Below are 13,475 nucleotides of genomic sequence, written 5' to 3' on the forward strand. Positions count from 1 at the left end.
GCTGACCAGTGAAGTAGGGTGGCCCCCTACTGGCGAAAGAGTCGGTACGCCACTGGTGGTTGCCAGTGGTTTATCTGAGTAGTTGATCTTGACATCTAGAGCTGGCAGTTCAGCCCGTGCACATGACTTTACTTCAGTTCACCCAAGAAGTGCTGGTGTGTATAACATTAAAAAAACAGTTGAACCCCTTTATAACAGACATGTACTGAGCTGCAATTCTGCAATTCCTGTCTGGTATATGAGGTGCCTCTTATAAGAAGGGTACCACATATGATTTTTTTATGAACACCTCTTTTTCATTGTAGGCACACCGGTTTCTCTTATATACCCATTTGTCTCTTACATCATTGTCTTCTATAAAGGGGTTCAACTGTCATAGTAGCTTCCTGCTGAAGTTTGCTGCCTGTCGAACCATCCGCCTGCAACAAATTTTTGTCACAACCATGCTGTGCACAGCTCATTTCACGCTCTGCAGTGGCACTGGAAGCATTCACCTGATTAGTGTTCAATGTGATACCATGTCTGACCCATGACGTAAAAACGGTACAACAGGAGACACAAATGAAGAATACACAAGGATGAGCACTGGACTCGCAACTGGTAATCTTTATTGACTTCGACTCACACGCACGTGTAAGCAAAAATGCAAAAGAAATAAATCGGAAAAAGACGGCAGGATACGGCGTCAACCACCGATCCACAGCCACTGACTGCGCTATGGGGGTGGTGTGCAAGCTTTCCCTATCTTGTATCGCTGTATACATAGGGAAAATCCGCAGGTGCATGAATGTTAGATTAGGGGAACATGAGGCCAATTGCTGCATTGATGGCCTTTCACATATTGGTGCACATTGCAAAGAGTGCGGGTCTGCCCCTCAGTTTGAAAAACAAAAAAACTGCATCATCGCCAGGGAGTAATAAACAAGCAATTAGTAAAATAAGAGAGACTTTGCACATTATTAATAGTAACTTATGTATCAGCATCCCATCGATTCCCCTGCAATGAAAAAAAAAAAATCGTATTTGAGCAGGCAAGCGTGATAAACCTTGCGTGTTAAACCTTGCGTGTTTGGTATTATCTTGGTCTATTGTGTGACCACGTGCGTTTATACAGTTGAACTCCACTAAAACGAATGCCGCTTCAACGAAATTTCCGCTACAATGCCAAATTCACGATTCCCCATCAGCATTACGTAGGAGTCAATGCATAAATATTGTCGCCACATCCTCGCAAGGGCGTCTGCACAAGCAGGCGTTTGGTGTGTGGCAACACCACGGAACCGAGCCAACAGAGGGGTTTCGACCTCCTCCCAGGCTTTGCCGTGCGTGGCTTAGCCGTGTGCAGGGAAAAGAGAATCCTGGGGGTTGAGCCGATGCTGAGTGATTGGACCTTTAAGGCTTCGCGGCAGAGGCAACACACCCCTTTGGCCCCAGCTTCACGTAGACAGCACCCCTGGGCTGACCCACCCAGGGGAAATCAGCAGTCACCTTTTCCTATCTCTCTCTCCCTACATCTTCGTTTTTATCTCTCACTTTTTATTTGTCCTGTCATCTTCTCTTTTCCGTTTACTTCCAAATTTCCTGGTGGCGAGGGTTAATCCTGTGTAGTTACCCAACCTTGGGTAGTTATATTCGGTTATAGTGGCGATGCATGGCTGGTGTCTCCAAGTGTTTACTATTCAACCTTGTAGTGTCCCCTTGTTGGGCTCGGTGGTGGGTGGCCACTATCGCCGCCGAATATTACAGTTCCTGTATGCCGCACTTTTTTGCCGCACTCCCTGATTGTCACCCGAAAAGGTGGCGCACCGAAGAAAGCTTCGCACTCTTGAAACCAAAGCAGTTGTTCCCAAAGTACGATGTCGTGCACAGCCAAAAAGAAAACAAAACAGTCTGATCAATCTCATCTTTCCTCGTTTCAAAAACACTTACAGAAGCCATTGGCCCAAGCTACAATGTAACCAAATTGGGAAGCGGCGGCCTCCTCTTGGAGGTACACAGCAAGCTACAATATGATAACCTATCTAAACTTGTAGCAATTGGAGACGTCCTAATCTCAGTAGGTCCACACAGGTCTATGAATACAGTGCGCAATTTGGTGTTTGATGATGATCTCCTCCAACTATGTGAAAGTGAATTATTAGAAGGCTGGCAAAACCAGAATGTAGTGAAGGTTCAAAGAATAGTCATACGACGAGACAAGAAAGAAACACCAACAAAACACATAATTATCACCTTTGGTACCAGCAACTTATCCGATTTACTTGAAACCAGCTACTGCAAGCTTTGAGTCAGGCCTTACATCCCAAATCCTCGCAGGTGTTTCAAATGTCAGCGCTTTGGACACGGATCGAAAAGCAGCAGAGGGCGTGCAACTTGCACAAATTGTAGCTCCAATGAACACGTATCGGAAGAATGCACTGCAGCAGCCCACTGTGCGAACTAGGCCAGAGACCATGCCGCCTACTCACGATAGTGCCCATCCTAGAAAAAAGAAAAACAAATCCTCAAGCTTAAAGTTAAATTCAATGTATCCTTTCAAAAGGCATGCAAACGGTTTGCGCTTCATCAGTTCATTCCCTCCTTTGCCGATGTGACGCGCTGGGGCACTGCGCCAGACGTTTCCACGTCTGCAAGTGTCACACAGAGTGTGAACACGGTCGCGCCATCAGCGCCCCCGGTTGGAGCAGCCTGTGCTGCTCTGCCACCTGACAAACAGGGCCAGCAAACTCCCGTGTCTGCCGGACTCCGGGCCACTGCAAGCACAGTTAGGCCCGAAACCACTGCGAATGTGCCTGCTGGGCAGGCACCATCCACCACCTCACTGGAGGTGATGGATACAAGTCCCATTCCTCCGGCCCCTCAGGCGTCGAAGGATAGGTGCAACTCGTTGGAGTGCGCCAAAAAAGAAAAACCCCGAATTACAGGGCCCTCAAGAAACCTGTAACCTAAGGCAACACTTTTGTACACACAGCACCACACAAAAATAAAATGACACAAATACTACAGTGGAATGTTGAAGGACTGCTGAGAAACCTCGACGATATCCAAGAACTTTCACACAAACATACACCAAAAGTGTTGTGTGTGCAAGAAACACACTTAAAATCCAAGCACATAAACTTACTACGCAGTTAAACCATTTTTCAAAATGATTGGGACGATGCTGTTGCATCATCTGGTGGTGTTGCCATCGTAGTTGATCAAGGAACATCTTGTGCACATTTACCGCTTCAAACACCCCTTGAGGTGGCGGCCGTCCGGGCTGTCTTCTTAAACAAACTGGTCACAATTCGCTCCATTTACATACTTATGCATCACCAACTCAATAAACAGGAATTCCAGGCATTCATAGATCAACTTCTAGAACCCTATTTTGTCCTCGGAGACTTTAATGCACATAATAGCCTCTGGGGCGACCCTCGCCGCGATGTGCGAGGTCGCCTGATTGAACAGTTCCTTTTTTCTTCTAGCACGTGCCTCCTGAATCGCAAAAAGCCAACATATTACAATACCGTTAACAACAACTACTCGTCTTTTGGGACGTTAAACTCCACAAATCTAACAACTACTCGTCAGTAGACCTCAGCATAACATCTCCATCACTCCTACCTCTATTTAATGGGAAGTCATCAATAATCCATATGGTATTGACCATTTTCCTATAGTTCTCAGCACATCAATATCAAATATATGTCCTCCACAGATCACCAAATGGCTCACGGATAAAGTCGATTGGGAACAGTTTCAAAAAATGACTCTCTGAACTTGGACTGACATGGGGGTATTAAGGGGGCAGACTGGTCTTAGACATTTTTTGTTTATTTCTTCAGTGCTCTTGATAAAACTGCAAAGGATTATGCAGTTATTTCTGCTGATTTCAAATATTTAATTAGTTTTTCTGTAACTCACTTTGTTGCTGAGATGACTTAAGTTCACCACCTATTGTTTAAGGCCACCATAGAAAAAAAAGTGCTTAATTAAAAGTGATATTTAGGATATGCCAACAAAGACTAATGACTATAGAGTGAAAGTATGGAAGAGGTTTTTGTTTTTAGGCCCTTATTGGTTATTTTGCTGCAAAATGAACTATACATTTTCAAAAGCAGTTGGAATTGTGTTACAATTCTGATTAGTAATTAATTAAAAAGGCATGTGCTCTAAATTCGGCTTTCATACTTGCATTCTACACACATACAGGTTTTCACTGCAAGGATAATTATTGTTGTACCTGCCCTAGCTGCAGAGATATTGAGGCCTCAAAACTGAATAGTCACAAATTTACTTTTTTGAGAAAAATGGAAAAAACTGAAAACACACAGTTTCTTCAAAAAGCAACAATGATGGTGCGCATGTTTTGCAATCCTCATAAAGGTGCTCATAAATTGGTAGTAGAGCTTTAGACAAAGGTGCTAGCAAATTATAAAGAAGCCTCAAAGTCGGTTCCCCATTTTTTTGGAGGTTCTGCATATTAACAGCACCAAGAATCTGGACAGTTAAAATGACATTACAAAAAAATTACTACTTCCTGGTGCGTGAAAATTTGCAGAAAGATAGAAAAATACTTGCAGAAACCAAATATGTCAATTTTTAAAAAATGAACTTTTTTGTCACTTTTTGGTCCGAAAGAGCAGTCTGCCCCCTTAAGCATAGAAGCTGCTGAGAGCTGCCTGACAGCTTTTTTGATTGATGCTGCAACGAAATGTATACCACAAGCATGTAGACCGTCAGGCAAACTATGAGTCCCATGGTGGAATAATGAGTGCCGTAATGCGCTCAAAAAACAAAATAAGGCATGGAAGTTGCTTAGAGACTCGCCTACAGCCGAGAATCTTATAAACATTAAGAACAGCAAGTCCCAAGGAAGGAGGACGCGCCGACAAGCGAGAAGAGAAAGTAGGCATAAATTCTTATCAGGCATTAATTTATACACAGATGAGGCGAGAGTCTAGAACATGGTTAGTAAGGTAGCAGGACGACAAGCACACACACTTCCTCTAGTGAACACACAAAGGGAGAGTTTGGAAGATCAGGCGAACACTCTCGGGGCGCACTTTGCACAGGTCTCCAGCTCATCACACTATAGTGAAGCGTTCCAGCGATACAAAACCAGAACAGAAAAACAGAGATTAGAGCACAAACCCACAACTTATGAGCCATACAATAAATCTTTTGGTTTGACTGAACTACAAGCTTCACTTAGGTACCTGCTGCAATAAATCTACCCTAGGCCCACACCATGTGGCATATGAAATGTCAAAACATCTGCTTACTGAAACCCAAAAAGCTCTCCTCTCCCTGTATCATACAATACGTTTTTTCGGCGAGCTACTCTCAGCCTGGAAGGAAGCTATCGTTATCCCAATTCTAAAATAAGGCACGGACCCATCCTCAGTTTCCAGCTACAGGCCAATAGCCTTAATCAGCTGTCTTCGCAAGGTCTTTGAGAAAATGATAAACAGGCGCCTGATGCACTTTCTTGAAACTAATGGCCTACATGATGCATACCAGTGTGGGTTTCGAGAGGCTCGGTCCACCACTGACCACCTTGTTCGTATCGAGGCACGAATTTGTGATGCTTTTGTTCATAAGCAATTTTTTCTATGTTCCTCGATGTGGAAAAGGCATATGACACTACATGGCGCTTTTGCATATTGCGAGACCTGTCAATTTAGGTGTGCGGGGTAGAATGTTGACAATCATCCAAAGCTACCTGTCTAACCAGACATTCCGTATCTGAGTTGGCACTGTCTTATCTCGAATATTTGTCCAAGAAACAGAAGTGCCACAAGGAGGTGCATTGAGCTGCACACTTTTCATAGTTAAAATGAATCCCTTGCACCTGTCTCTCCCACGTAATATTTTTTACTGCATATATGTCGATTAAATTGTGCAACATCTCAATGTGCCAACGCCCGGTTCAACTAGAGTTGAACAAGGTATCTCAATGGGCAGATGAGAATGGTTTTATAGTCAACGCACAAAAGAGCACTTGCGTCTTGCTCTGCCGAAAGAGGGGCCTCCATCCTGACCCCGACATTGACCTGCATAGTCAACCTTTGTCAGTGAAGACCGAGCACAAGTTTCTCGTACTAATATTAGACACAAAACTAACCTTCATTCCTCACATCAAGAGTTTAAAAGACAGGTGCTTAAAAGTAATGAATATTTTGAAAGTGTTGTCACGCACTACGTGGTGTAGTGACAGGAAATGTCTTGTGAATTTATATAAAAGCCTCGTACGCACATGCCTAGATTACGGTGCTATAATCCGTCAGTCTGTGACACGATCAGCCTTAAAGATTCTTGACCCTGTCCACCATCTAGGCATTCGCTTCTCTATGGGTGCTTTTCGAACTAGCCCTGTGAAAGCCTGTACGTGGATTCGAATGAATGATCGATCCACCTACGGAGATCTTACGTGTCTTTTGTGTACTTTATGAAGGTGAAGGCAGATAAGCAACACCCCTCTCATTTCACAATTAATGATTTGTCTTGTTCTGGCTTGTTCGAGAACCGTCTTTCGTTGAGGCAACCCTACTCGCTCCATGTAAGGGGCCTGGCCGAAGAAACAGGTGTGCCTCTTCTCGAACACAGTTTGATGGCTCCTGCTGCATATCTGCCGCCGTGGCAGTGGCAGCTTATAGGCTGTGATGTCTCTTTTGATGAAGTCACAAAGCACGCACCACTTGCATTCATACGTATATATTTCCTAGAACTACAGCATAAATAGACATGCCCCGAGTTCTTCACCGATGCCTCAAAGTCAACACTTCTGTGTCATATGCAGCGGTAGGCCAATCCTTTTTATGAGGCCGGCATTCTTCATCCTGATGCAAGCATTTTCACAGGAGAAGCTTATGGAATACTGGTGGTCGTAAAACACATCAAACAGATAAAATTACGAAAGACGGTAATATACACATATTCTCTAAGTGTGGTTAAAGCTCTGAAAACTCCTAAAAAACACAAAAACCCCATGCTGGCATCACTTTACTTAATTTTTGTGCACACATCAAAACAGCATGTCCTTGTCTGCTGGGTGCCAAGGCACTGTGAGATACATGGCAATGTTTTGGCGGACAAGCTGGCTGCTTCCGCCAATGACGCCACTTCCAATGCATCAATACCAATCCCTGCACTTGACTTGAAACCTTTCCTAAACCGAAAGCTCAGGGGGTATTGGCAGAGCACGTGAGATAGACACACAGACAATTAACTTCATGCTATTAAGCCACAACTAGGTAATTGGCCGCCACTATCAAAATTGTGACACACAGAAGGAACACTTACAAGGCTAAGAACAGGACATACACACTCTACACATTTATGTCTTCTGTCTACTGGCAATCCACCATTGTGTGAGAGATGTGAACTACTTACAGTTCTCCACATTCTCGTCCAGTGAAATGAGTTAGCTATAAGAAAAAATCACTTTTTACTGCCCTACCAACAGCAGCCCCCACTACACCCTGGGATGCTCATCAGTAGGGCTTTGCTTTTTAAACTGCAATCAATTTTCACATTTTGAAAAGATGTTCATAGCTTTCAACCCATATTTTAGGTGACCCGTAGCACGACCTCTGTACCGTGGTCGTGGCTGCGGTGACATCTCCACCACGGTTTTAGTATGACATTTGGCCATCCACTTTCACTACACATATTTCACGCCACTGCCATGATTTCATTACCTCTATGTTTTTACCCTCGTTAGCACTAGGAATTTTAGGACCCCTTTACAGCCACGCATCATATCATTGTTTATATCTCTAGCCTACTGAAATGGCGCTCTTTGGCCATCAATTGGCTCTTGCGGCGTAAAATATCACTCATCATCATCATTGTCGCCACAACGAACACTTTTTCTTCGATCGTCCTGCTTCAACGAAATTTTACGATGCAATTCTAGGCTCAGATACTTATTTCTATGCAGTAAACCCAATCTTTAACATTTCAATGCATATCCAGAACCTGAAAATGCGTCAATGAAGTCTAAAACACACGTTGACACCACCAGAAACTGCCGCTATACCGCCGCTGTTCAGCAACCATGAGCGCTGCCATTACTCGGTAGTGATGGCAATGAGACTGCCCTGCTTTTTTTGGCCACTGGCTTGCTTTTGAGCTGCGGACGATCCGAAGCTGAAGCTCAGTTCATGGTTTCCTTCAGGCAGCTGCTGGGTGCAACCGCAGAACGATGCCTTTTTCGATTCCGATGCCTATCATTGTGTTTGCACTTGGCCAGTGTGGTAACTAATCAGAGCAGCTGTTCATCTGCATTATGAACAAAATCAGCTAGCCGCAAGTGATAGATGAGAAGAATGGCATAGCATAATGCAAAAGTCGCCGCTCCACGATACCCTGTTTCCATCTCGGCGTTGTCGGATACTTTGGCGGCGGACAGCTGCTCGTGTCAACGTGTTATGCAACTGTTTAGTTCATTCACAAAGGTGGTTTTAGGCGTTGTTTCAGCGTGCTTTTCACCATGGCCTCGCTATGCATGGGTGAGAATCACGTTGTGACGCTGCCAGAAAAGAATAGGAAGCAGCGGGAATTTTTTCAATTTTGAGAATAAGTGTTCTTTTGTTTTGCTAGCTCAGATCAGCTATATTCTTTCGATTTCACTACAAGAAAAGTTTCGCTTCAACGGAACTTTTTCCACGCCCCGTCAGTTTCGTTGTAGCGGGGTTCGACTGTATATGTGTGAGTCGACATTAATAAAAATTAGTTGCGAGTCTGACGCTCGTCCTTGTGTATTCTTCATTTGTGTCTCGCGGTTTTGCGCTGTTTTTAGTCATAAACTCTCCCAAACTTGCCCATCTGTCAGTGTCTGACCCATGGCTGCAGGGTTGATGTTTCATTGGGATGGGAGTTGATCTGTTGGTAAGGGTGCATGCATTGACTGGAAATTGCCGCCACTGTGACTGTGGGCAGCCAAATATGCATATACTGGCACCCTTTGCAATAGCAAAGTCTTTCGTATTGCAGCATGTGAACAGCCTTCTGCTTCCAGCCCAAACCAGCATCATCGCTTTCTGTAGCACCGAATGTTGTTGGTTGGAGCCAAGCCACCGCTTATCAATAAGTAGCAGACAATCTAAAAGCTTAGAAACCGCCTCTGCAATGATCGGGGTGGCATGAACTACATTCTGAAGCGCAGAAGCATTGTTCACAGCCACAATATATTTCTATTGTCACATGTGGTTAATGTTCTATAACTCTAGCGGTTAACAACATAGCAGCCAAGAAACAGGCTTCTTCTATGAGAGATGTGCCAACGCATTGTGGTCAGGATTTGAAGTTAGCAAAGACACAAATTATTACAATTGTCTGTAAGACCACTGAAACTCTTATCTGCTTCTACATTTCCAACTTTCCCAGCAGTGCTAATAGTTTCATCTTTTGTTGCATGGTGATTTACTGCTGCCAAACACAGCTTGCCACGGTGATTATGACGCAGAGTACACCTAATACATCTGTACAAGTGTTCAGCCAGATAAAACAAGGGCTATGAGGATAACTTAGCAAACAGTGGATTTGCACTTCTCCGAACAGCCACATGTTATCGCTGCCTACCAAGTTCACTTGCCCTTTTTAGAGGCAACACTAGTATATCATCATCACAGTTACCTGCCTCGGGTAGCAGATTAGTGAGACAGTTTTTCTTGCTTTTTACTTCTTTAGGATGTTTCTGGCTTTTACCTAGAATTCTCATGTCTTCGGAGTGCATGGTAGAGAGACTAAAATTTAATAAAGTTCCATAGTATAGGCCATTCTATAGGCATTTTGGAATCTCAGCAGGAAATCTACAAGGCTGCACCAAGTTAGCCTAAAGGAGGATGCAACTTTGTGCAAGAATTGGAAGGTGATATGACATGTACCCATGTCTGAAAATTTAGCCACTTATATTTCATATAAAATCTGAAACTAAAGTCCAGTATAACATTCATTATGCTGCATTTTCTTCTTTCCCTCCAGGCACCGGAGATGGAGGAGGACTCAAGTGATTCAGAAGAAAGATAGTGAAGGGAGCAGCTGTAAGCCTTCATTCAGTCCATCATTTGTTAATAAGCAATAACAGCACCATGTATTATAAATAAAGCATATCATTTGTTTAATCATTAGAATTAGAAAAGGACTTATTTATTTACTTTTATTTTATTTTGTCACTTACTAATCAATATTAGCATACTGGCACCATGAAAAGGCATGTGTGCAATAACCAAAGATGTCTTGCTTAAAATTACAGCATAGACCACTTATAACGGCATATTGAAGGATTCCCTAATACTGTAGACTCTCGATAATTCAAACTCTGATAATTCAAACAAAATTACATTTTTCGGTTGGCCGTCTATTCTTTCAATGTATTTAAAAGCCTCTAAATTCAAACTCCATCATTTGGTTAATTCATACTTTTTTCAGTTTCATACCGTAAAATATCTGTGTTTTTCCCACCACTATTTAAAAGTTTGCACGCTTATATAATCCTAAATGTCAAAAAATTAAAAATAAGCACCTCAGGCCTTCAAAGAAAACGGCTTAGCTAGAAAACAAGTGTTTAAAACAAAGCACATACATGGTAAACTTTGATGCTTCTCAACTGGTATAGAAAGCTTTGTGCCGAAGGCACATACTTATAGCACAGAATCAGTTGGCAATTCATTAAAAGGTTTGATCAGCAGTGAATGGCTAATAAACTTGTGGACCTTACTCCTCTGCTTTCTGTTTATTGCATGCAGTTAGAGCTTAAAAACAATTAAAAACTTTTAAATGTGATAAAATCAATGTCTAATTATAATGTGTGGTGTTGCCTCACCCAGAGTCAACTATCTGGGAAATTCTGATAGTTCCAACTTCTTGATAATTTAAACAAAGTTCAAAGGTCTCTTCGAGTTTGAATTAACGAGAGTTGATTGTATTTGCGCTATAAGGGGTACTGCACTGTACCCAAACCATTTTTGAAAGGTTTTGCATGTGCAAAGCATGACCAGCAAGCAGCCGCGCGACTTCGACTGTTGAGGCATGTGTGACTTGAGTGTGAATTCGCAAATGTTCACAGGTTAACATCCGCGGGCCTGCGGCGGCGACTAAACGAACGCTGGGGGAAAAAAAAAAGCGCCCTAGCTGAAATCTGCCGGCTATATTTTCAAACCCCCTTGTTTATGTGGGCTTTGCCACGGTACCGTACTACACCGAAACCATATGCTGAATGGCGATTAAAATTCTACACGATTTCGATATACTGGGCGCGTGTGCAATGTCAACAATAGTGGCTCCCATGAACCATTCAACCCACTGTCATTTTCATGAAACTTCTAAATGCAACAACTGTAAAACGCTTCTTCGACTCGACCCTAACCTGAAGTGATCAGACATCCTTATTTAGGCAGGACATGTCCTAGTTTTGTGGCTGCGGTCTCACTGTCCCGCTGACCTTCCTATGGGACACTGTTTTGTCTCGCTTTCAGCCCAAGGCCGACTCGTAGTGGTGGTCAGCTATCCCGGCCACCCTTTTGATGTTCTCTTTCTCTATACATATTCATTTCTTTCTCTCTTTATTTCTCCTTCTGTATTTCATTCTTTCTCTCTTTACTTCTCTTGCTTTTAATGTTATTCTCATTCTCTTGTCCATATTAACGCAATCAAATGGTTCCAATAAATGCTTGTGCGCCTGGAAATCCGAGTGGTTACCACGCTCACCTTTGAGCGGTAGACATCTGCCTTCGAACTCTGCTTCGAAGTTTTATTGCATTTTATTTCATTTTCCTTCTACTTTTCTTTTTCCTCTTCACGTTCCTGAGCGGCTTTTCTCCCTCTTCCTTCCCGAGTCGTTCCTTCAGCCAACACAGTCAAGGTAGTGTTGCTTCAGCACTCCTCATTTTATTAGGCTTTACTCTTGCATGCCAGGCTGCAACCTCTTTCCCCATCGCTCTCGGTCACTCTTTTTTTTACTCTGCTCTTTCCCTCTCACATCTTCAAATTCCCTCGCACCTGTTGTGCTGGTATTGGGACTTCGGTGGAGGTGTCCTCACATGAGAAACAGTTATCATGCACGCCACACCCCATTTTCATACCTTCCGTCTTTTTAAAAAAAAAGATCATTCCCCCATGCCCCCCCCTCTCGTTCCTTATTTTTGTAGTGCACACATGCCCGAGTTTTAGTGTACAAACCTGAAACATTGACGCTGTCAAAAGTAGAATTTTCTGTTTCAGCGCAGCCCCTCCCCCCACTCCATCCGCTTTGGAGTCTGGGAAATATGGTCACCTTAAGTCACTTTAACCCACTATTTGATCATCCACTTCCACTACCAACGAGGCTACTAGCGCTCTTTGGGAATATGTCTGCCACGATGGAGCAATAGTTTGGGTGCTGGGCGACTGACTAGAAGGTCGCGGGTTCTATCCCGGCTACAGCAGTCGCATTTCGATAGAAGTTAGAGGCCAGTGGACTGTGTGATGTCATTGAACGGTAAAGAACACCTACCAGATTGTCGATATTTCCAAAGCCCTCCACTACGGCGTCTCTCATAATCATATCGTGATTTTGGGACGTTAAACTCCAGATATTACTTATAATAGTAATATCATTAGGGCTAGCGTGCAAGTTATAACTTCGCATGCTGTTGCGGAAAGCTCATCCGCAAGAACATAAGGACTAGACGTAGAAGATATTGCCGTTCTGTACAGCAGGCAACATGCATGAAATGAAATTTCGATTCATGGTTGGGAAAACAGCCGCAGCAACTATTTGGAAAAAGGCTTCCAAGCTGTACACGCTGTAAATCCGACTTTTAATAGTGGCAAAGGCGGAAGCGTGTAATCCCATTCGTAGACATGAAACTTCCCTATTTCGAATTTGTTTTGCTGCACAAATGAAAAAAAAACTCCCAGCTTATTTCCTGATTGTAACACACACCTGCAGATGTATATATAAATATACATACATATATATACATATATGTATATATGTGACGTGTGAAGAAGGCAGGGATATTTGTGAAGAAGGCAGGGATGACTAGGAGAAGTGGAGGAAGAAGAAGTGAGAATGGAAAACCATGGCGTATGAGCCAGGCAGTGTCGCCCATTCATCATAGCGTCACACGAGTCGACAGGATGAAGACCTCCAAGCCCCTTCATTAGTGTCTCATCATCGACGCAATTCTACGCAAGACGCCCTGACCATACATGGACTACCGTACAAGTGCCTAACATTACGCATCGACCAGCATCATGTCAGAACCATCTGCTGACCTTGACATCCCCAAGTACACCGGATCAGCGGACGACGGACTCATAGAAGACTGGTTCAACCTCTTCGAGCTCCACGCCGCCGCTGCATCATGGTCGGAACGGGAGATGATCATGAACTTTACGGACTACGTCTCCGGTGAGGTTTTCAAATTCTACCTAATCCACATATTTCAAAACGACAAGTCATGGAAAAAGATCAAAGAAGAGATGATCGCCCGTTTTCG

At 43.5% G+C, this 13,475-nt stretch overlaps 1 protein-coding gene across 1 annotated transcript in view; it reads left to right on the plus strand.

Moving 5' to 3' along the window:
• LOC142776263 (RNA helicase aquarius) overlaps nucleotides 1-10,132 on the plus strand; it is a 30,299-nt gene extending 20,167 nt beyond the window's left edge. Inside the window, exon 5 of the mRNA XM_075879606.1 lies at nucleotides 9,976-10,132. Coding sequence (XP_075735721.1) covers nucleotides 9,976-10,020 — 45 coding nt within the window. The 3' untranslated portion in view covers nucleotides 10,021-10,132. The remainder of the gene's footprint in view (nucleotides 1-9,975) is intronic.
• The last annotated feature ends 3,343 nt before the right edge of the window (nucleotides 10,133-13,475 follow it).

This window comes from Rhipicephalus microplus, chromosome X (assembly GCF_043290135.1).
Source record: "Rhipicephalus microplus isolate Deutch F79 chromosome X, USDA_Rmic, whole genome shotgun sequence".
Taxonomy (NCBI): Eukaryota; Metazoa; Arthropoda; class Arachnida; order Ixodida; family Ixodidae; genus Rhipicephalus; species Rhipicephalus microplus.